Source organism: Anoplolepis gracilipes, chromosome 8 (assembly GCF_047496725.1).
Source record: "Anoplolepis gracilipes chromosome 8, ASM4749672v1, whole genome shotgun sequence".
Classification (NCBI taxonomy): Eukaryota; Metazoa; Arthropoda; class Insecta; order Hymenoptera; family Formicidae; genus Anoplolepis; species Anoplolepis gracilipes.
The window spans coordinates 2003429-2028703 of record NC_132977.1 but is presented as its reverse complement, the minus strand read 5'-3'; the positions used below and the strand labels follow the sequence as shown (position 1 = coordinate 2028703).

Sequence of the window (25275 nt, the reverse complement as noted above, 5' to 3'; positions counted from 1 at the left end):
TATTCAATGTAATGAAAAGCACTGAAAAATGTTCCATTTTTCACAAAAGCCTTCACAATATTTGCACATTTATTTCTAAATATCTTACATTTTAAAATAATAATTAAAACTTTTTTGTAATTAATTGTAAAAATAATGTTGACTCAGAGATTTAATAATAAATTATAAAATATTATAGATTATATCTACATAGATCAAAAGAATAATTTTTTATAAAAATAAATATTAAAAAAATGTAAATTAATGCTACAAAAAATTATCAAAAAAATCGCAAAAAAGTATGTTAAAAATTATTTTTTTTTCTGTCACTGATGGATGGCAAGTCGTGTCAGAGGCAAATTTTGAACAGAATGTCCAATGAATATTGTAAATCTGTCTGTGTTGATTTTGGAGTTACGCAGCGTCACACGTTTCGGATGATGTGATGAATGTTTAATTTCATTGCTCGCTTATAAATTCGTACATCATGTATATACAATGTAAAATAAATATATCGATGATACGGAAACTGTCCGTGAATGATGTAAAAATTTTTTGTATCCATAAATCGCATATAGAATCTATTATATTCATGTATAAAAAATTATAAAATATTGACATTATACACATTTTGATTGCGAGCATGAAAGAAATTCCTCAAGTGAAACTGTACATGCAAAAAATAATTTTCACTTTATTCTTCATACGTGTTCTCCCCTAGAACAATTAATTTCACACATAAATGAAACGCAAATCACGGAGCTAACAGTCTGACATGGTTGATAAAAAACTTTGACATTTATTTCTATTCAGTGTAAGCGTCTGATATTTATATTCGTATTATAATTTGATGCTCGTATAAGTTTTAAAGCCACTTACGCACATGAGAATCAGTCGGTTTTAAACCTTTGATTCAAAATGTACATGTTTCTTCTGTCTCTGAATCATGGGTTTAATTATAATTCCAAACGGAATTTGATTATATTAGATTCGGGATCCGAGTCCGGGACTAACTCGTACGGAGTTTAGTTCATCAACGAGTTTGGTTCATCAACGAGACTATACAACGCGATGCGCGCCCTTAGCAAGCGCGCGGGCAAACTAAGGCAAGGCGCCAAGATCAGCTCGCCAGCCGTGCTTTCCGGTTCGCGTTTTATAAATACTGCAGACGGGCAAACAGTGCAACGAATACAGCGTACCAGTCATGAAATCGTTCGAGGTGCGTGGCCGAGCGCGACGTGCCCGCCTCTTCGAGAAAACGAGATATATTAATATATTCTCACGTGGATTCTCTCCAGTTTCACCTCACACGCGTGTGTCCGCCTTTTAAAGCGGACAGTTTTATTCACAGCACTGTGTCTCCCCTTCCTCCTCTCCTCGGTGAGAAAGGTGCGCTTCCTTGGCGATATTAATTGTGTCTTTTTGCGCTGTGTTCCTTCTTTCTTCGAATTTCAACGTGCGAACGAAACGTGAAAGTTTGCGCGAGAAACCACGCAATCTGTAAATTTGCTTGGCCGATCTCACGCTTCTGAACGCACACGCGTTTTTGTGAATTACGAGCAGAGTAGAGATTTGTGTGCTTACATAAATAACGACGGAAAACCGAGTTTCATCAACCGTAAGTTGCGCCCATATGGAATTTAAATCAAATGCTTTCTTTGTTTCCGAGTGTTCTATCAATTTTCGTACAAGTTTTTTTTTTTTTTTACAACAAACAGTAACTCTTATGTATGTAGTAATTTAACAATGAGATTTGCGCTTGTCTGGTTGAAAGAGTTTAATTTTAATATTACAGGTCTTATTAATAAGTCGATGAATATTTTATAAAAAAATGAAGGAAAGTCACAAGTATCTTATTTTCCATGTGCGAATAAAATATTACCGGAAATCAACCGTACTGCTTATAATTGATTTATTATTCAGAAATGTTTTGCAATATTTTTGTGCGTCAGCAAATCGCATAAATACATCCGTTTTTCAATTACTAGAAATGTTTCGGAAACGTCATCTTGTTCATCTTGTATCTATTGTCAACGATGCAATCTGCCAAATAATATATACGTGTGTGGATTCCTCGTGAAATTTGTAGCTTTTCTCGCCCGGCGTCTTGCGCAATAATTGTGTGGCACAAAAATACTAGAGTCGGCTTAAATACTTGTCCGACTCTAATCACGAGATGCATCGACAAAACAAAATCGTGTGAAATTGCGATTTCGGACAATTAACGATTTCTCGGAAATAATATCGCGTTATTAGATTCTCATGTTATTTTATTCATCTTGTTATTGCACATTTATATCGTGTCATTCGTACAACCCAAATTTTCTCACGCGATGTATATCTGCTTTTATAATCTTTATTAACATTTCTACATTGAGTTATAATGTTATTCTCATAAATCAATTAAATATTTTGCAGATTTGGCTACGTTTCAAGAAGTGGAATTTTATCAAAACGGGGCAATGACCGGTGAGATATTGCAAAATTTATAAATGACAAGATGTAACATTGCTGGTAATCACAATTGAATTCACGAATCGAATCGTAAAACCTATTCTTGGGAATAAAAAGAAGGTGGCTTATCGAGATGAGCGGAAATGCTCATATGAAGAAAGCGATCGGAGGATCCATTCACAGAATACGCGAGTTCGAACTCGAGAAGGTAATGCGTTCTTTTTCTTCTATTACTTTTCTTTGTGAAAATCGATCGCAATCGGATTTCGCTAAAATCTAAAGGCCTCTGTCGCGAATAAAGTCTAAACAACGGCAAGACGAAGCTTTTCCAGTTTCGAGATATTGAGATATCCCGAAATAGGATTCGCGAACAAGCAGTATTTCATTATATTCGCTCGACTAACGGCCATTCTCCTGCCTGGCATTGCACCAATGTTTTTCTAACGAAGGATCTATGACGACGACATTTGCAACCGTGATTCGTCGTCGTTCGCTTACATTGTTTTTGTGACTTTGCACATATTTAATGAACTGAATCAGACTCATAGTTTTCCTGTGATTAACTTCTTGATGATGATACAGAGTTTAAGAATTTGAGATTTATTTGAAAGAATAAAGTATTTTTTTATATTTTGATAATATATAAGAATAATTTAAATACACCCATCATTAATAAAAAATATAGAAAAATTGATGTCATCTGTAATACTTTAAAATTAGTCAAACCTTACTTACAGTTATAACTTTTATTATTATTTTTAATTTAATTAAAATTATTTTTGCCAAAACAACTTATAGCGTTAAATAAATTAAAGTTTTATAATATTTATAATTATATATATGTCGCGCGATGATACATTACATTTAATTCTTTTCTAAAAAATAAACTAAAATAGAATAAAAAATAATTTTATTTTCTTAAGAAAACTCGCAATTTTTATTCGTTTCACGTCTATCTATCCGAAAAACCGACAATGTTTGCGTTATACTAAGATATGTAGTATATTCACTGAAACCATGTGAAGGGGAAACCGTGTTAGTTCGGCAGCGTGTCGAGTTCGCATTCGGGGATCGAAACGTGCGTTCAAAGCGTGCGTCGAGTAAAAATAGATGTTGCGTAGAGATCGGCGTCGGGAGAACGTCGACGTTGTATTCGTGCAGCGGATAACGCATCGTCGTCGTACTCGCAAGATCCCTACGTTTCCCTTCGGAGTTATATATTTCCCTTGTGACCGTCGTGCGTGCTCGCGCTCGTATTCTTTGTCCCGAAGCTCCCGGAATCTTCGGTTATTCCAAAGCTCGGTCTCTCGGGTTTGAGTATCGGTTGCGCTTCGACTGCAAAAGTGTCTAGGCACCTCATTCGGGATTCGTACGGCAACGATTCTATCCAACGATCACCACCGCATTATGCAGGACAGCGCCTCGAAAACTAACCATTTTTTGGACCAGGTAAATCTGATAGACGAGTTCGACATCCTGCAGATTGTCGGTGAGGGATGGTTCGGCAAAATCTTGCTGACAGAACACCGCAGCACGCAAACCGAGATGGTGTTGAAAGCACTACCGAAAGCGTACACCGGCATTTCGGACTTCTTTCGAGAATTTCATTATGGGTTACATCTGTCAGCGCACAGGAACATCATAACTACTTACGATGTGGCATTCGAGACGGCCGGCTTTTACGTTTTTAGTCAGGAATACGCTCCGCTAGGTAAGAGAATTTTTACGACGCTCGTAACGTGCCTTCTGGATTCTTTTATATTTTACAAACCAAGTGCATTCGTCAAGTTTTTACTCTCAAATTGTTAGTACGATAATATTTTTTACTAAATTAATAATAAATTGAAAATGACATTTTAATTAGAACAACCTACAGCATTTGTTTCATTTTGACAGATACAGTGTAGTTGAAATTACACGAAATTACGAATGTATCACAGCAAAGTTATTTAATAGCAAATAAAAACATATATTGTAGATTTAAAAAGAAAATCAATTAAGGATATTTTTGTTGAAAAAGATAAGGTTTTAATGCAACTGTGATTCGTCGTCGTTCGCTTGAATTGTTTTGTGACTTTGCACATGTTTAATATACTGAATCAGACTCATAGTTTTTCCTTTTGATTAACTTCTTGATGATGATGCAGATTTTAAGAATTTGAGATTTATTTGAAAAAATTAAGTATTTTTTTATATTTTGATAACGTAAGAATAATTTAAATACACCCATTATTAGTAAAAAATATGGAAAAATTGACGTCATCTGTAATACTTTAAAATTAGTTAAACTTTACTTACAGTTATTACTTTTATTATTTTTAATTTAATTAAAATTATTTTTGCCAGAACAACTTATAGCGTTAAATAAATTAAAGTTTTATAATATTTATAATTATATATATGTCTATATTACATTTAACCGTTTTTCAAAAAATATTATAGACTAAAATAGAATAAAAAATAATTTTATTTTCTTAAGAAAACTCGCATTTTTTAAATTAAAATTTAAATTAAGATTTTGTCGGTTTCACTAAATTCATTATGTGCTCCATTTGAATTAAATAATTATTCCTGATTTTATAAATATCTCCTTATTACTCAAATTAGCAACATTAATCTTCATTTTCCTTGAAATGAAATAATAAACTGCATTTAAGTACTTCTCACTGTACAATTATAATACAAATAACGAGACTAAACAATGACCTGAAATAATTCAGCGATTATATAAGTAAGCGACAAAGTCGATCACAACGTGATTATCGTTACAAAGAGCGAGAAAATGGCACTTGCATTTGATAGGCGAATACGTCTTAGTCGCGGTATCGTCGATTTCCAGGCGATCTGACGTCGAACGTGACAGAGACGGGGCTGGGCGAGCTTCACGCGAAGAGAGTGGTCAGACAACTCGCTGCCGCGGTGCATCATATACATAGCCGCGAGCTAGTGCATCGCGATATCAAGCTCGACAACATACTCGTATTTCGCAGCGACTTCTCGCGTATCAAGCTCTGTGATTTCGGCGAGACAAGGCGGGTCAACACCGTCGTGCGAAGACACAACGAGTGGCTACCGTATTCGCCGCCCGAGGTACTGCAGATCGACACTGACGAGACGTACAAGTAATTATACATATGCTGTGATTGACTATGCGCCATAGAATGCTACGCGATATATCGAATGCTTAAAATGTATGCTTAGTGTATTAAAGAAAAAAAGAAAGTCAAGAGATTGAGAGCAGGATATAAAATCAGCTGATTATCAGTAGATACGAATAAAATAAGATTTTCGGGAAAATATTATAAATATAAATACATTAAGAAAAGAATGTATATTCGCTTGCCAAATGTCAATCGAATTATTATATATTCATAATTTTATCTTTAAAAAAAAAAAAATTATGTGCTCGAGTTTTTTTACTTTCTTTTAAAATCTCTTTTGTGAAGCTTCTAATACTCTGTTTAAACAAACGCACAATTTTCTGGTCAAATGTCAAGAGCGTGACACTGCGGGGAAAACTGTGCGTTGTATGAATGATAGTTAACGTGTAGCTCTCAGTTGCTAAAGATATATATATATATATATTCCAATGGCGACGGACGGACAACTTTCAGAGCTCGCACGTCGCACGATGTCTGGCAATTCGGCATTGTCCTATTTGTTTGCCTGACTGGATGCCTGCCGTGGCAGAAGGCGGCATTGGACGATCCGCGTTACACGAGATATCAAACCTGGCACAACGCGACGCTCAACATCGCCAAGAAACCGAAATTATTTCAGCTGATCAGCTCGCGGGCGCAGAGGTGGGTTTACCACTCGGAATACGAGACAACGCGAGATTAAGCGCCACATCGTCGTGCATTTCAAATACACCCTAATTCGATGCAGTTAATTATCACTGTTTATAATCTAGAATCTAGATTATTCTCTCGTTGAATCATTTCATGAAATTAAAGTACAATAAATTAAAAGTACAATACAAATAAATAATAGTTGAAAATTTTAAATTGCAAACACTCTCTTCTGTTATAATATAACAGAATTTGTAAATAAATAAAATTAGTTTACTTTACATATATTTTGATATTTTTTCAAGATTGTTCAAAAGGCTGCTGGACCCAAAAGCTGAAAAGCGGCCGGTTAGCGTGTTGGAAGTAAATAAATATTTGGAGGACAGATGGCTGGCGAAACTCGGCGCTGAAAAAGCATTGAACGGTGAGTTTGGCTTTGCATCGCGACATTGTTGACGATATATGATCGCAATGTCTTATGCGACGTTCCTTTTTACATTCGCAGGCGGCGCCGACGAGAGAGACGAGCTCTGTCCGTCTATGTATAGCTTCCATAGTTCCTTGGAAGAAAAGAATCAACTTCTTCATACGCTCACGACGTATGGCATCGAGACAACGGTGGATCGTTCAAAGAAAAAGGATCGCATCAGGGAGTGGATACAAGCTAGCGCGATCGTCGAGGAGACCGAGGAAGACGAGTCGGATATGTACGAAGACTCGGAATTTTATGAAGATGAGAATGGGGACAACGATGGGAACGAGAGTGAAGAGACAGAGCCGGTCCCCATGAGAGGTAGACATTTTCCGGAGAGGCGACCGAGCTCTACGATGCACGATCTTAGAAAGAGAAGAGGCAGCAGAGTCACGACGGCCCGAAAAGCTACGTCGAAAAACAAAGTGACCGTAAAACCCGTCGAAAGGAAAATACCCTTTGCTCCTCAAGTGGCCGAGGAACGGGAAACGATCGCACGCTTCGCCAGTTTCCCCAACGGCGATCCAAGTCTCGCTGCTGTGAGAAATGGCAACGATCAGACTCGCGATCTTACCAATGTTACATCTGACGTATCGTCAACGACAAACAATTTACCCCCCGGCGAGCTTCGATCTTCCCTACCCAGCGCCAACGGCCGAAACGTTAGAATTTCTTCGAAAACTAACGTCGATAGTTCTCAAGATGAATTAGCGGTTTCCGCGTTGCCGGTCAAACAGTCACCGCCGAAAATTACGGGCGAGTCGGACACAGTTAAAACGAGAACTGAAAGTAGAGCACCGATGAGTCCGCAAATTCCAGCCAGGAAGAATCGCGCTCACACCGCGCCATTTTCGGACGCGCAATCGGCCGAGAATCAAAATCGAGAATCGGCGAGGAGAGCACGATCCGCGACAATTTTGCAAACACCGGATACTACTAGGGAGGGCCCATCTCCGCCTCGAACATCAACCAAGACATCAACGAGAATATCGCCGCATCCGATGACATTTCGAACGGACGGTACGTCATCCGTCGCTACGTCATCAACTTCACGAACGGCTAGATCAGTCGCTCCACCGGTTCGAACTGATAGAGCACCCGCGATGTCAATAACAGGCAACGCGATTCTAACTGAGCCTCAATATCCGAATAACGTTCTCCCCAGTCGAATTGAAGGCTCACCGCCGAACGCGATGCAAATTACAACCACGCCGGCAAACGCTCTCGCCATGTCCGCTACCTCTCACTTGGCAATGCAGAGCTTCAACGCTCTGCAGAGCATCGCGGGCACATCCTCGTCACCCTCGCCAGCGAATTCGTCGTCGAATGTAAATAGACCCGGTCAACAGATTGAGAAGATGACCGTGACTTACGGCAAGGACGCGTATGAACACTACGGTATTGCACAGGGCGCCATACTGCCCTGTGCAATACCGATGAGAATCAATATCGTCAGACAGGACTCCGCTGGTAGCGGCAACCGATCTGCGAGTAATTGAAACACAAACTAAAAGATGATTGAATTACCTAGAGAGCGGATGGTAGCTACGTATATGCACGCGTAAATTAATTGCCAAGCTGATCCAATATTGCCAGAATATTCGGAAGATATATATTTGACAAGAAGTATGTTTCCTGAAGAGATTCAGTGCAAACCAAGAGAATGGGAGAAGGAAAATATTTCAAGCAATATTAAATATCCATATTTATGTAATAAATTCCATCTAATAACATTGATATCGTTATGAGTTGTTGCTTCAGAAATTGCCAAGAATTTTGTCGGAACGCGTTAATATAAGATACTATACGCGATGTTCAGGTAAAATAAAGCTGTTACGAAAATAACATTATAACAGGACCGCGCGTTGTACAGACGAGAACATCGCGTTATGTGCTATCATACTTCATTAGTTTCAAGGGATACTTATATCGCCACGTGTCGCTCGCTTCATCAAGCATAACGGGATAAAATTAGCGCCACGTCTCGAAAGAGATTGCACCGTGCAAGAATGTTCGCCGAAGCCGTTAGCCTCCTATCTTTTTCGATGGTGCGGAAAACGACGAGAAATTTTATCGTGCACGACGTGAGTATTCTTTCAACAGTTCCATGCTTTTAATATTTTGAATCTAATGATATTTACGATATTATATTTTGGATATCTTTCTTTGAGAGCAGCATACAAAAGAAGATCCGCGGAATGTGAATTAATTAATTATATATGTATATATGCTTTTTTTGTGATATTAGAGATCATATAATGTACCATTTAATACAAGCTTAATAAGTATTGAAAGATGCGTGACACGTGAGAATGCGAAATATATGTAAAGCGATGTGATACTTATTATTTCAACATGCTGTTTTATTTTTCGTATTAAAAAGTTAATGTTATTCTATTACATGTTATCTAATAAATTGTTATACGTTTCGTTTACGTTAGTAAAAATAATAAAACGAGATATCTATATATATATCGTTTGACGTTTTACGGAGAGACGATGAATAAATTATACGACGCTATTTCAGCATACGCTGTTTACGTACATATGTATACAATATCATCTGTGCTATGTAAGTTGATTGCACGTTGCACGGACCATTTATTATATAAAATTATCAAGTTTTATTTCTGCCATTTTGAAGCAGACTAACAAAGCAAAGCAATCAGTCTGATGTACATTTGCATCAGCAAATTTTCGATACAGTACATATACGCGACCGTTTATAATTGACGATACTGCTAGGTAAAGAGATAGATCTTTAATGCCACGGCGTCGTTAATTAGTTACTGTAGGTGTTTGATATTACCTGATTTATGAGCGGCGGCAGCCGTGACTATTAGATAAGCTTCCTTCGACGGCGAATTCCGCTTAAACTCCGTCGCAAACTGCGTCGTCGCAGAGGGAAAGAGAGAGAAAGAGAGAGACGTTGCGGCTATTAGCGTCTCTCAAGAAGAGCGAGGACGACGTAAGGGATGGGCCGAGGGTAAGGGAGAGAAGGGCAAAGGGGGGGGGGGAGGGGGGAAGGACGAGAGGAGCACGGGAGGGTGCGCGTTTGGCGATGTGGAAATAATTCCCCGGGCGGGTCGTGGCACGAATTAATTAAGAGATACGTAAGCGCATATTGCGCAGCAGGCGCAATTACCGTCATCTTTGACGCCAAGAAGTAACGCCGCGACGTGCGAAAGATACGGAGGACCGCGAGGCAGAGAGGTGGTTTGTTGTTTATCGTCGGCAACTAACTGGCGGTATATTGCGGCACGAACGATGGCAACTCGGAACTTTCCCGACACGTGCCTTAATTGTTTAAGTTTAACGTTACTCGTGGAATTACTAATTGTAGTTTTTAATAACGCGCGCGATATTTATACAGATTCATCCGCCCAGCGTCTCAAGAAATAATGACATTGTCCAGTTTCTACGATCGCAGACTTTGTGGATAAATTAATATTGATCAATTAATTCATTGTTACTAGGATACTACTTTATTCATTAATAAATTATCGAGTTTATAAATTGTTATTTATACGATTGCTTTAATAACATATCCCTTCTGACAGAGTCAATGATGCTGTACGAGCTTAACATTCTGGACTACATGAAGCTGCTAAATAATTATTGATCGTACCTCGTGTCCGTTCATGAATATAGTCGTGATTGTCCTTGATACGTCATAGAATACAGATCTATCAACGTAGTTGACGTTGAAGATCGTCATTCTGCCGAGCGTTACGCTCGACACCTTTGCTATCGGTCCAAAAGCCATGCGGATGAAAATTGATGAAACCACAATTGGTGTTAATGGCGTACCACAACTTCCCCCTCGTTGTTACCAACAACCTTCTGCATCCTCGTTATGTCGCTTTCGACATCTATTTCGGGATCGATCGGCTTTGTTTCGAAGTTAGGGATCCGCGCAGCATCCCGGTTCATGAGGATGTATGAATCTGTAATTGCTAATAATATGTTAATAAAGTCAAGTTGGCCTTTACAATTTTTACATATACCTTTTTTCATGAGAACGTTTGTTTACTATACACGTCAAATGTCATGTTTTACGATTCAATTAATTATATTATTGCATATACGCATATATTTCCTGTATACGTATATTTGAGAAAAACAAAGAGAGATTTTCTACTTTTTTACTTATTATTTAAAAACTTATTATTAAACTTTTAAAATATTTCAGATAAGTGTACATGAATACAATTTAATTTTGTTTTATTTAATTTAATTTACGTTTGTAAAAGCCAATGGTCTGATATCTAATATATAGATAATTTTCGACAGTATCAACAATTCAAAACAATTCCTTATTTTATGTTAAATGTGAATACAAGTTGTTATTTCATGCATTCATGTATCGTATGTCTTCAGACAATTCTATTCTTATTGTTTTATTTGTCATAATGTAATTTACTTGACAAAATTTATGTTTTCATCGTTTAATAATATATTATACAATATTTAACTAAAGAAGTCAATGTTATATACACGCATATTTTTTAAAATAATTAATAAAATGATTAATTGACACGATGCATACGTGTCTTATCGATGAATATACATTTGGATATATCATAATCATCAGAATATCTATAAATATGTCACGAGTCGAGTATGAGTTTATCTTGTTAATATTCGTATGCGAACACCTGAAGCAGGCGAATTATTATCCTTCGAGAGAAAGGACCTTTCTCTATCTTTCTCTCTTTTTCCGTTGCGGAGAATCGGTCGACGGTCGATCTCACGCGCGGAATGCATGCTTGCGCGCGCGTTGCAACGTTACCCGACACGTGGGACGTGACGAGAGAGCGTATTAATCGTTTATGGAGCGTGCAAATGCAACATTGCCCGCGACCCCATCGTTCTCTGCCTGCCTCCCCGTGCGTTTTGTTCTCGTCATCCTCGTCGGCACTCGAAATCGGATCAAATCGAAAGCAATCATCGCGCACCGATTGCCGGAGCACCGGTGACTGCCGTCGCTAATTCGAAATGCGGTATTCGATTTGTCGCCGGTCGCCGGTCGCCGGTCGCCGACGTCGTCGTTTCCGGCGTGGATTAAAATGCACTCGTAGCGCGAGATATGGCAATAATTCCGGCGCGCTCATTATTATAATCGTCGTAAAGTGGACACATATGCCGGACGGAAGACATGTCGTTCTTTTACGACGCGACAATAAAATATATCGACGAGCGAACGTGTGCGGAGCGAATTTATATATCGCTCGTCACACTCCCTGCTCGCGTGCGTCTTCTCCTCCTCTCCGTCCGTTTCCTGCCGGGATGACAACCGGGTGTTGGATTACTACGTCTTCCATTTCTACGTAGGTGTTCGAAGGGCTGAATTAATCCCGAGCCGACTTTCGAGTCCGATGGCTAAGTCGCAGTCGAAGACTTGGAATACCAAAGAAAGGATAGAACTTACAACGCATGGCGCGAGAAACAGCCAATCCAAGTTAAAGTTTCCCGTACGAACTCTATCACGACCGACTCATCTGACGCCATTCTTGCATTTTGAATTATTACGTATACGTCTTCATTAATGCTAGTATTGTTAGTAACGATATTAATCTCCTTATCGCAACATTTTTCCTCCCAGTCATTTGACATACGTCAATGATTATAGGATAAACTAGAGTACGATGGCCATAAACTGTAATTTTTTCAATAATCGCTACACAGTGCGCTTTTTTAGTCATTATCAAAGATAATCGATATTTACAGTAGTTTATGTCCATACATTATTCGAAATAACGATATTGTGAATCTTATATCATATTTTTACTTTTGACTGCAAAGTTTTTCATTTGTCCACTAAAAACTGTTGTAACGTTGAATAAATTACAGTTGAGCTATCGTAATCGACGTTAGACATATTATAAAGATATGTAAATTGTTATATGACGTATAATTTTTATTTTCGTTTTCACTATCTTTTTATAAATATTATGGCCATCTTTCCGTCACTATAGTCATCTTTTCCTTAAAAGTTGGGCATAATATGCCAAACACTATTAAAAAATAACAAAAATAAAAGTATGTTTTTTTATATTTTAAAAAACTATGGCCATCTTACCCGAGTTTACCCTATTCATATCCCCATCCGGATATAAATGTTATTTTTTATTAATTACAAACATGTCAAGCAAACATTTCGATATTTTCTTTAGAAAACTTGCAGGAGAGCAGAGATTGTCCTCGTTCCCCGACTGTAATGCGATGTTGCACGCAGCTATGCTGTGAATATTTTTATACACGAAACGGAAGCGGATGATGTCTCCTTCCGTGTATTCTGGCAAACTCGTAGACTTGATGAAAGCATTTCAAACATGTGCGATACGTAACGGGCAATTCCTAATCGCCAACTTTTCCAAGCCAAGAGGATGACACAGACATCGACTGTAATTTATCCCGAGAAGCAGGACGACCAATTGATCGTGCGTGAAATGGAATTGCTCTCGGGCACGAATGTAGACAAACATTGATGAGATGAAAATTGAATATCAATGTGCTGTTAAGTTTCATACGATATTGTAGTTATCCAATTTGATATACAAAAGCGTTCGTGTATATCGAAATTTAATATTCATTTAAATAATATCAATATTATGGCAATACAAAATGCATAACGATGTACTTGCGAGTATGTACTATCATTTTCGGAACAATTAATGAATAAATGTAGCATTGTTCAAACTGTGTGGCATTATCGAATTAACAAATTTCCACGTCGTGTAGTATGCAATTAAATGTATGAAATTACCGAGGAATGAAATATTTTCAATGGGGTGAATACAGATTTGCTACATATATGTACCAATTGTCACATCGTGAAAATTATATATTTGTATAAAACCACAGAGTTGAAGAACGATAAATAAAATCTAAAAGAAATCTAAGCAGCTAATTATTATTTATAAATAAGTATCCTATTAAAAAAAGAAAAAAGTATCCTCTTGCAAATAGGATATTACATCTGAGCAATCGATCGAAGGCCACCTCGTCTATTTGCGAAGGATCGTTTCCGTCGCTGCCTACCACACGCTTTGACGTCTTTGTCGTTCTATAATTAACTTACAATTAGCCAAAAAGTTTGCTAAAACGGTACAGGATGACTTTGCGCGTGTACGTACATACACAATATCGTCAGCTTTCAGATTTATTTGGAAAAAAAGGTAGTCGCGCACACATGAGACGTAGCTAAAATCGTACACGCCGTGTGTGGGCGTCGTAACTATATAGCTGTTCTGCACTAACAGATTCGTTATGATCCGCGCACGTGAAGTGCGGATCGCCAAACGGCGTTGTAAATTCACCCTGATAATGCGGGCGCTCAGTAACGCATCTTATCTCGTAAGACACGGGCGACTCTGAGTGCGACTAATATACTTTATATCGCTGTTGCTGACCGTTCGAAGTCTTAATATACGCAGTTTATTAACGCAGTTTGCGCCTGAATTTTGACAATTATATATACATAGGTGAGAATGAAATTCTTTTCCTCGAAGCAAAATTAACGTTTTCACGTCACGCTTACTTTACTGTTATAAATTCAAATCACGTATCTCTAGTCATTATATCTTGTTCAAATTAGAGTATAGTATTTGTACACGAGAATAAATTTTTTTTAAATTATATAAAAAACACAAGAGATGTATAATAAAAATTACATTATATATAAAATATATAAGACTTTACTGTTATAAATTCAAGTCACGTATCTCCAGCCAATTATTATATATTATTCAAGTTAAAGTATAGTATTTGTGCGAGGATATTTTTTTTTCCTTGAAAAATTAAATAAAAAACACAAGAGATACGTAATAAAAATTGGTACATTATATATAAAACATATAAGAGATTTGGAAAATAAAATAATAATTAAATTCTATGTGTGTGCGAAAACAAATATAGTTAGAAATGAAAATTTATTTTAAAACTTTCTTCTGCATTTATAAGTTTTCGATAAATAAATATATATAAAAATTTAAACGCGATGGATAATTTTTTTTATTAATACAAGATATGCAATTGCATTCTTGCGATCGTATAATCCTCATCGATGCAATCCCTACGACACCTTTATTATGCGTCACCGAACGAGTGCGCGCGGCCTCCCAAGACAAGAAAAAAATTAGCATACTTAGAGATACATATCGGGAACACCCAGAGGGTTACAGTGTTCAACTGTCGCCACCCTCATTCAAATAACCGTGCGCGAATGTCGCGGTGCACGATAAAATATTACATAGGACGCATATGTGAGCATACTTCGTTACGCTTTATTTTCTCTCTGCTTCGCCGAGCAGAAATTATCAGTACCTAAATAAACTCGAATATTTTGGTTGAGCCATGTAAATGACGAGATGTATACAAGTGCTTTATACGGATTATAATTATAATATATTATAATTTTTTATGCAAAACTATATGTATATAAGTTTTGACACACGCCAAACACTCTCTATAGTTTCGGGCTCCATTGTTTCATGCTGCTCTCCTGGAACGCGAGATTTGGCGCATTTACCTCTTGCAGATCGATCCACAACGAGATGTCGGTGACCGTTCCAACGAAGCACGTTGGAACGTTCCAGAGCGATGAGATGGCCGGTCGAAAAACAACGATATTATAACCGAGATTCTGGGTTACGACGCGACGGACAGACGCCCTTATGAAAATATTGTTTTAACACGTTGTGAGACTTCGCGGGCAGACTCATATTATTTCAGGGCTGAAACGACGAGGCTTCTTCTTTGTTGGCATTAACGTCGCCACCTAATATCTGACCTAAACGCTATTCGAAAACGTGAATGCGGGATCGGATAGGCGGAAGTCGCGTATTCATTATGAGACATGTGCCTTCTCTTTTAGAATAAATAGAGATGTTAACTCGCTATTCATGTAATTTTTCATATTCCCTTTTTTATTTAATAAATTTAATGTAAAATTGCACGCTATACTTGCCTCATTCTTAAATCGATATCGTAAAAATAATTAAAGAATTTTGTGCATGAATAATAATGATTTTTTCTGAATACATTTGAATGCGTTTGATTATTTCTTATGCTTTTTGGATATTATACAAATTAAATGGAAATAATTATTTAATTAATGCGACCTTATGCTAATAATAACGAAGGAGTTAGTCATCAACGTGCATTTAAGAACAGACAGAGACTGTCCTCTCTCCGTTTAATCGCTTTCAGAATGAATTAATCATGAGGGATCAGCGGCTGCCAATCTCCTTCCCCGCAATTGCAGCGAAGATTAATGCTCTGGGTTGATCTAATTTAAAAGGATTTTTCGCCGGAAGGCGAAATGTATCGACGTATATCGTTTTCGGTAATCAGAGTTTTGCGAATGCAAACGGACGGGAGAGTATGATATTCTCGGGAATTTTCAATCGATCGTCGTCGAGCGGGTCGACGCGACGTCGACCTTTAAAGAATCATATTGCACATTCCAGTTGTGTATCATTACTCTTCATATATTATTACCGCGGAGATTGATTTCGCGGAGAAAAACAAATCGAACCGCCGCTATCGCGGCGGCGCGGCCGTGCGACCTTTGCCATTGAGACAAGAGCTGCTTGTGTACTCTGAAGCCATGTACAGGGTGTTTCAGATCCATTCATAGACTCTTTCTCAAGTGTATGAAAAGTATTGTTTGTTTAGTAAAAATTTTATCACAAATTTTCCTTCACAAATTTATAAAAAATACCTAAAGTATCATTTTACAACTCTTGATATTGAATCAAAAATATAATTTTTTTATAAATTTTGTACGAAAATTTGTTTTTATCTCATCACATGTTTAAATTTCAATATCTAATACTGCAAAAGTGATATCATATTCCATAAAAAAAAAATTAATCAAAAAATCGTCAGTCGAGAAAAATAGCGGTGATTCTACGATACCCTGTGCATATGAGAGCACATAATGAATATATAGATGCAAATGCAGTCGGTCGGCCGATATCCGATATCGCCAATGAAACCTCGATTTTATGAGTCCGCGGAGTCGATATAGCGCTATTACGTGACGTCTTTCTCCTCCTCTTGAAAAATAATAATTCACATTTAACCGACTCTAGATGGCAACAACGGTAAGCGTTTATTTCATTAACGGAGCACGATAAACGTTTATGTCTCGCAACTTGCAGTTCAAATCAAATTAATTATTAACCGATGAGCGAATTATCAAATGAACTGGTCATTGAAAGGAACGAAGAGTGATATTTCCATTTAGCTGAGTTATGCAAACCGAAATGACTGTTATTAATTATCAATAGACTTCCTTCTAGCATAAAATATTTATTGAAAAATTTTACCAAATTTCCAATCAGAATATAATTTCGAGATTTATCTGTCACTATTGATTAATTCTGCTTTATCTCTATTTCATATCAACTTTGAGCTTGAATTATTACGAATATTTAAAATATTTTTTGCTATAATCGACTTGAGACTTTATTCTAATAATAACTTAATAAACTGTAATAAAAAGATTTTAAATATTCTCGTAAATAAGCAAGTTAGATAAAAAATTCGAATAAGATTTATTGTTAGATTATTCGCAAAATAAATGTGAACCTGTCAGAATTGATTATATTCCTGGATATAACTAGCATCGCTCCATCAGCAATATAAAAAAATTATTCGATGCACCAATAATTTTACATAAAAAATTTCGAATAGCTTTGCTTGCACGCGATATTAATTGAGAGCTAATCGTCTAATAAACGCTTGTTTGAAATATTTTATAATTATACGACGACAGTCGATCTCTTTTAACGGTGACGTTTTTCATTTACGACAATCCATTAAAATAGTATATAATTCCACCAATTAATTCAACAATTATGAACAGCTGTGAAAGAAAGAGAGAGAGAGAGAGAGAGAGAGAGAGAGAGAGAGATTCTTATCTCTTAGCTCTAACCACACCGTAAGTAAACGCATTACGCTCGAAGTGAACTATAAATTTAAACCACAACCCTTCTCTGCCAGTCCGTCTCTTTCCATTTTAGCCCCATTGCACGGTGACTCACGTTATGGGGTGATCACCCCTGACTTGGCTGGCGGTGTGCCCGATGCAGTCGTTGTCTTCTTCTTCCTCTTATCGATATCGAAGGTTGCACGAAGAATACGAAACTTTGTGGGTAGCAGTAATTTCGTAAATTGTATAAAAGGATCGAAATATTATCTCTTTAAAATGCGCAAGTTATGTAAGTTATATTAAGACTGTTAAATAAAGAATATTTCTATCTCTTTGAGTGATGCATTTCGGATATTGCATATGGATAGAATAATTTTAATATATACTGTAAGATGAAAGTGATAGAAATTAATTTGAATAGAAACTTTAAATTCTAAGAACAACGATAAAAAAACAATCGAAGCAAATAAAAATATATAAATTTTATCAGTATTGATTTTTACGTAAAAAAGTGTCTATAAATAAATCGTTGTTTTACCTAGTAACGGTGAGAAACGCAAAACCGTTTTTTTTATCCGTGAGATGCAAAGCGTCGATACGCCACGCCCTCCAGCATCACGCCAAGGGGCGAGGAAAACTGGGGTAAGAAAAACGAACGATGGCAGGATGAGGAAGGGAAGACCGTCGTCGATGAAGAGGAAGCTGCAAAATACAACTGAGACGCAAGGAAATTAAATAATAATAAAATGTATTAAAAATCGTATACATTTTGAATATACGCGTATGTATATACACGCGGACGTGTGTGCATATGTATATATATACATACACACATATCTATATATATATATATATACACACACACACACACACACACATATATTTATATTTTTTTTACGACCGACCGAGAGACGATGGTCGATTTTTTTTACATCTACGGTTACTATGGCAACATAAAAATTGTACAAAGCGACCGTGGCAGCCGTGTGTGAAACTCATCGCGCGAGTCAGAACGTAAAAATGCTTGAACGAGGAAAAACGCATGAAACGGATGAAAACTAAAGATGGGAGGCAACAGAGAGAGAGAGAGAGAGAGAGGCTCCGATATATATATCGCGCTTTGGCGGAGAATGTTGCGGAACGACGATTCTACTTGCCGGTCTCGGAGAGAACACGTGTCCTCGAAACACACACTCGTAATACACACAGTATTCTCTTTTTTTATTGACAATTAGTGTGACAAAAAGTAGCTTACAAATGCTTATAAAGACTTCTTCTCACATTGGTTTCTCTAACATCACTTGTCAATAGATCCATTCGGGGATCTCTGAAATATCCGTGGGAGAGAAATCGCTTTCCCAGTATTTGCATTCAAGACTCGCATTCTGGCGCTTTCCATTTTTTCTTTTTCTTCTCTCTCATTTTCATCAAATAATATCGACTATTCGTCCTTCCTTCTCCCTTATCGGTTATGTATTGGCGTGATATGTGAATACTAATTATAAGACGTCTTTACTCCCGCTACTCTATAACATTATTACGCGTGTATGTTCCGTTTTGGCAGAGGTTTCCGTCAAAGACACGACGGGTAACGCATTTAAGTTGGATGAGGCAGTTTTCGTTTTTCAGTCCTTTCGCTTTTATATGCACTCCCAACATCTCGTAAAGAAATACACAGTGGGCAGTGATCTAAAATTGTCATGCCATATCTCTGTATCTCTCATCTTTAGTTATGGTATATTTAGTTACAAGTAAACTTTATATATTATAATATATTTGAAAACTCTCGTCAAAGAGTACGATAAATTGTATATATTATCTAAAATTCTCGTTCAAATATTCTTGTTATAAAATTCTCGTTTCAAATATTGTCGTATAATTAACTTTCAATATATCAGATTGTAGTTCCATTACGAGATGCTATAGAGTCTTTTCTGATTAAAATTTCCTCTCTACGATTTCCAGTACTAGAAAAGATTCTGGATTTACGATATTGCTAGTGACAAGACGCCGTCACACATATAATATGTATTTAAGGGCTGTTACTTCCGTTATATCTCGCACGTAATCTCACGCTTGGGGGGCTACTTCTAGATCGCCGGGATTTACATGAGAATGACATACGCGCGCGTGCATAATTTTCCTCCATTTACTACGTTCGGGGTGGATTTTCTTTCGCGCTCCTTCGCGCCCGCCGTAAGGCAAGAGCTATCCTTTTATTTCGCTATCGCTTATCGTTTACCCTTCGCGAAACGTGCGCAAAGGAGCCGATCATCGAAATGTACGAAATCTAGAAAGAATAAAAAACGTCGTGCCTCTCTTTTTCTTTCCGTTATTATCGGTTTTCTATAAAGATTATATAAATTGATGAACGCGATAAGAATCTGACTCGCTTTTACTTTAGGATATAAAAAAAAAGTGTAACCTAATACATCGATGTGTTAATTTATATTGTATAATCTTCGCGAGAGGCAGACCTATATATGTATACTTATATATGTTTTATACACATTCTGTGTGAATGCATACTGTGGACCTAGTTTTCATGACGATCGTCCCCTCGGCATAATGACGCTTGATCGATCAAGTGTTGCGGAAGCAGATCTCAAAAATATCGATTAATTCGAATTGTGTTATATGCAAAGTGAAATTAAATTATTCTTATCGTAAACTAAAAAGATATAAAAAAACATGGTATTACAAAGCGAATATTTTGCATTATTACTTTTTGTTATGTAAAAGATTTTCCACATCCAGTGAGATCTTCCTTGGCGGATATTATTTTCGTATTCCTCGGTATGATTGGCGATTATATGGTTTTTGATATGATGAATATAATATTCCAAATAAACGATATTTTATTCCACAACAATTACACCGTGCGCGTAGTATATGGTCCAATTGAAAAAATTCCATCATTCCAGTTGTCCATCCATTGATATGATGTAATTTATATTAACTAACTAATTTAATTAACTAATTTGTATTATATATTGTGTGTTACAAACTGAAAGAGCAACTGTTTCGGGAAATAGTTATTCTCTCACTCTGTAACACACAATATATAATACAAATTAGTTAATTAAATTAGTTAGTTAATATAAATTACATCATATCAATGGATGCACAACTGGAATGGAACCGTAACTGAATAATGGAATTTTTTCAATTGCGCCATATAATCGTCAATCATACCGAGGAATACCAAAGTAATATCTGCCAAGAAGGACTAACTGGATGTGGAAATTCTTTTACATAACAAAAAGTAAAAAAATATAACTTTATATATATAATTTGATATAATATAGTTACATACTTATTGAATAAAAGTTTTCAACAAAATAACATTTATTTCAAATTTTATCAACCTTCCTCAAGCTTTTCTCAACAAAAATTAGATTGCTGATTGATCAATTTTTAATAGTTCGATTTTAAATTACAACAATCTCAACGAATAATAAACTCTAATTAAATTAAAACAAAAGAATGTCTGATTAAAATAAAATCTTTTAAGCATGAAAGATAGAGAGAAATAGGGAGGGAGGGAGGGGGAGGGGAGGGGAGGGAGAGGGGAGGGGAAGGGGAGGGGAAGGGGAAGGGAGGGAGAGAGAGAGAGGGGGGGGGAGAGAGAGAGAGAGAGAGAGAGAGAGAGAGAGAGATTGTTTATTATTTGTCTCGAGAAAAGTTGACAAAAGTGGTGGATTGCAGTTCGATTTGACAACTTAAAGCATAAAGCGTCTCAATTAGCGGACTTTCCGGTTACATCGAGTGCATCAACTTTTGAGGGCTGATAAGGGCTTGTGGAAAGATACAATGTGTAACGCTCGCCACGAGCACGATCGTCCTCGCGTCAACACCCTACAACATACCTGGCGACCATTTTATTTACAGCATCAATTAACATCTAAGACTAACTATATTTACAGTAGTTCACCCAACTTACTCTAACGTCTGTCCTGTACACTCGCTTTTGCCCATTATCGCATGTTTATCGTGAACGGCGACAGCTTGCTTTCAGATACTTTCAGAGTTTCGCGATTCCCTTCGATTGCGAAGAGTGACGAAGAATTGGTATGAAAAGAGCCTGGACTTGGCGCTCGCGACATCGAGGATATAGCAGTCTCCTCCCTTTCAGGAGCGAGAGAGGAAAAAGCAGGCTGCCGCTTTTCACGTCACATTCGTGTGTGTACATTCCCGACATGGCTTTTTATGGCTAGATTAGATAAATAGACGAGACGAGATACACGTTAGACGGACACATTAGCGGGCTTTACGAGCACCGCTTTTTACGAGAAGAAGATGTAAGAAAGATTAAAGAGAGATAGATAGATACGGATAAAGACAGATCAATCTATCGACACCACGTTCATCGCTATCGTGCGCACGCATGTATTACGTTCTCGCGTGTCACTGAGTTTTTTTTTTTTTTTTTCGTCTAAATCACAATCTCACTAAACCGCGGCACTCGAGCGATCCCCTCCCCGTCATTGATATATATATATATATATATATATATATATATATATATATATATATATATATATATGTATATATATATAAAACAAACAAAAAACGTATCGCGTCGTTCTATAGATCACTCACTATAAATTTCGTTCTTTCGCAAATTGTTCGCAAGATATAATCTCTTCGACTCAATCAAGAAGAAGAAGAAGAAAAAGATACGGAAGAGATGATCGATGGTCCGAGGTGAAGAGAGGATTCCTCGAGATTCCCGCGGGAGAAGACATGTACAGGCTAAATACGTATATCGGTAATCGAGAAGCACCGCTGCCGCTCGTCGTTCAAACTCCACGTGCGCCTCCACACGTGTTCCTTTTTTCATACTTCGGTGGCTTGCGTATAGGAGGGCGCGATTCCGTGCGCCGGCGTTAGCGGCCCCGTCGTGGACGCGAGCGACCTCCTGGAGTAGATGGTCGCCGCCGAATGGGGCGTATGCGGCGCCGTATGCGGCGTTGCGTGCGGCGTCGCGTTGTGCCTGCGCGAAGCCGAGGCGAAGGGCTAGATGGGCCCGTAGTTGCTAAGGGCGGAAGGCCTCTCCTGTTGTGGCTGCTGCTCGCCGCATCCAGCGGTGTTCATGTCGCCCCCCGCCGACTGATGACGTCATACGTGTGACAGCGGCGGTTGCTTGAGTACGTGATGGTGCAGGTGATGCTGAGACGCACTGGCGACGCTTCCCGGTGGTAGTAACGCGCTGCCCGGACCAGGTGCCGTTTGATACGGCACCGCGATACTGCGTCCCATGACGCCCTTTATGCCGATGCCACTGCCGATGCCACTGCTCATGCCGGTCACGCCAGCCACCATGCCGCCACCCACGCCCATATGACCGCCCGGGCCGTGATTACCGCCGAATAAACGCCTCCATAACCGCTTCCAAGAATCAACCGTCTTGCCACTCCAGATCCAGACGCCCGAAGTGCTGCCAACCGCAAGAGCCATGAAATACTTTAGCATCAGGATGGAATAGAGCGGTCTCGCCCGCGGTCGGCAAGGACATGCCAGTGAGCTAAGCCACTCGTCCCGTAGAGATGATTCGTAAATGTGACAAGCTAACACTGCTCCGGCTGGTAGCGTGTACAGAACGCTGAACACGCCGATTCGTATCATCAGCTTTTCGAGTTTGTCAGCCTTGGCGCCAGGCTGGCGCTTAATCACCGATCGAATTCGAAAGAGACTCACAAAGCCGGCCAGGAGAAAGCTCGTGCCTAGCAGAAGATAGACGAACAGAGGCGCCAAGATAAAGTTGCGCACTCCCTCGGGAGCGACTGTGCAGACTCCGGCCACTGGGTCACCGGCGACGCCACCCGCGACATACGCCCAGACTGTTTGCACCGTCGGCGCCAGCCACGCCACTAAATGAAAGTACTGCGAGTACGAAGCTATGGCTTCGTTGCCCCATTTTAAACCGGCGGCGAGGAACCACGTAAACGCCAAGATTACCCACCACACGGAGGAAGCCATACCGAAAAAGTAGATCATGAGGAAAACTGTGACGCACGCGCCCGGACCTTGAGCGCCCGACTTGAGCGCCGGACCGTCGCAGGCGATTTCTTCGTGACCGAAAATGCTGCGTGACAGATAACCCACGGACACAAGGAAGTAGCAGGCCGACAGAAAGACGATCGGCCGTTCAGGATACTTGAAACGCTGGGTGTCGATCAGAAACGTGGTGACGGTCACGAGAGTGCTGGCGGCGCACAGGCCGCTCCACAACGCCAGCCAGATTGCCGCGAACTCGCGCTCCTCGTTGGTGAGAAACGCGCCGCGACACGGTAGGGCACAATCCGGTACCCCCGCGATCTCCTGGATGATGCTTCGACCGATGCCCCCTATCGACGGCGGCGCCGGTGCCGGGATTATTCCACTTACGGCCATGCCGGCCAAGCCAGCTCCCGGATTGGCCCCGGTGTTCCCGATGACGGTGCCGCTGACGGCGCTTATCGCTCCCGGTATCACCGCGCCACCCGCCCCCAGAGGCACGAGGGGCGCCCTGCATCTGCACGCGCAATCCCTTGTCCTCTCCCCTGGGGGGTGTTGGCAGTTTTTTTGATTCTTGCCCGGCTTGCAGCGGGCCGGTTGCGTAGTCTTGCTGGGCCGCGTGGGCCGCGCCGGCGGACCCGGCGGTGCCCCCGCACCGCCGCTTATCATACCGCCGTTACCACCGCCGGGACCGGTGTTGCTGCTGGTCCGATTGTCCTGTTCCATGCACAGGGTCTCCGGATTTTCGTTGTGAGTCGGCAGACGCTCGCATGCCATCCGCTCCGGCCACGAGAAGCCGTATTGTTGCATAAGAGGCGCGCATCCCGCGCGAGCTCGTTCGCACACGCTGCGACACGCTGGCAGCGGCTTCGTATACTCTGGCAAACAGATCGGCGTGTACATGGAGCACAAGAAAAACTTGAGGTCTGGTGAACACTTGATCTCCACGAGCGGCCAAAATTGGTGCACCTCCAACCCGGCCTCCTCCTGCGTGTCGTGATTCAATTCGTTGGGCATGGCGGTGAGATTGTAACCGATGCCGCGGCACATGGGGATCGTGATCTCCTCGCATCTGCCGTTTTTGTTGTTGCCACCCCCTATGTTGGAGTGGCCACCACCGCCGCTGTTTATATCGCCCCCACTGACGCTACCAATTACGCCGCTGTTTCCGCTCACCCCGTTACCACCGGAAGCGGAGCCGTCCGACACCACGCCGATCACTGATGATGAAGAGGACGAGGAACCGCCGGACGAGGACGATGACGACGAGATTGCTGATCCCGATCCAACGATGGTACCCATCGGATTCATCGCCGATTCCGATTGTACGTTCAACAACGTCGTCGTGAGTACAAGCAACGTCAAGAGGCTCGTCATCGTTCGTGCGGGAAACAGCTTCGTCCGTCGCGAAGGTCTCATGTTCAAGGACATTTGGTTCATGGCTGCATAGTTTGCATAACTGCCTCCTGCAACAGTAAGCAAATGGTATTCTTTTATTATTGCTCTTTCCATAGTAAATTACTTCTTTGTAAGAAGCAGAATGTTTAATTATTATATTATTTTTCTATAGTTTCAGTTTTATACCTAAATTAATAATTATAATTATAGAGCACGAAAGATAAAAAAATATTAAAGTA

At 39.4% G+C, this 25275-nt stretch overlaps 2 protein-coding genes across 6 annotated transcripts in view; one reads left to right on the top strand and one right to left on the bottom strand.

Moving 5' to 3' along the window:
• Positions 1 to 1000: 1000 nt before the first annotated feature.
• On the top strand, positions 1001 to 10706 carry LOC140668924 (uncharacterized). Of its 3 annotated transcripts, XR_012047266.1 has the most exons (8): positions 1001 to 1597; positions 2398 to 2641; positions 3883 to 4144; positions 5273 to 5555; positions 6048 to 6236; positions 6530 to 6648; positions 6730 to 8780; positions 8873 to 10706. XR_012047266.1 is itself a non-coding variant. In XM_072898261.1 (7 exons), the coding sequence occupies exons 2-7, from the start codon at positions 2567 to 2569 to the stop codon at positions 8193 to 8195; spliced, it is 2394 nt and encodes a 797-aa protein (XP_072754362.1). In that variant the 5' UTR covers positions 1001 to 1368; positions 2398 to 2566; the 3' UTR covers positions 8196 to 9712. The 3 variants fall into 3 exon arrangements, 2 of the variants coding, with proteins under 2 accessions (XP_072754362.1, XP_072754361.1); XM_072898261.1 differs by having other exon boundaries at positions 1001 to 1368; positions 6730 to 9712; XM_072898260.1 differs by having other exon boundaries at positions 6730 to 9712.
• A 7663-nt stretch (positions 10707 to 18369) lies between these two features.
• Positions 18370 to 25275, bottom strand: part of Fz2 (frizzled 2) — a 70839-nt gene continuing 63933 nt past the window's right edge. For all 3 annotated transcript variants that reach the window (XM_072898263.1, XM_072898265.1, XM_072898264.1), the window contains exon 2: positions 18370 to 25104. In XM_072898263.1, the coding sequence (XP_072754364.1) occupies positions 22760 to 25078 (2319 nt within the window). In that variant the 5' untranslated portion in view covers positions 25079 to 25104 and the 3' untranslated portion in view covers positions 18370 to 22759. The remainder of the gene's footprint in view (positions 25105 to 25275) is intronic.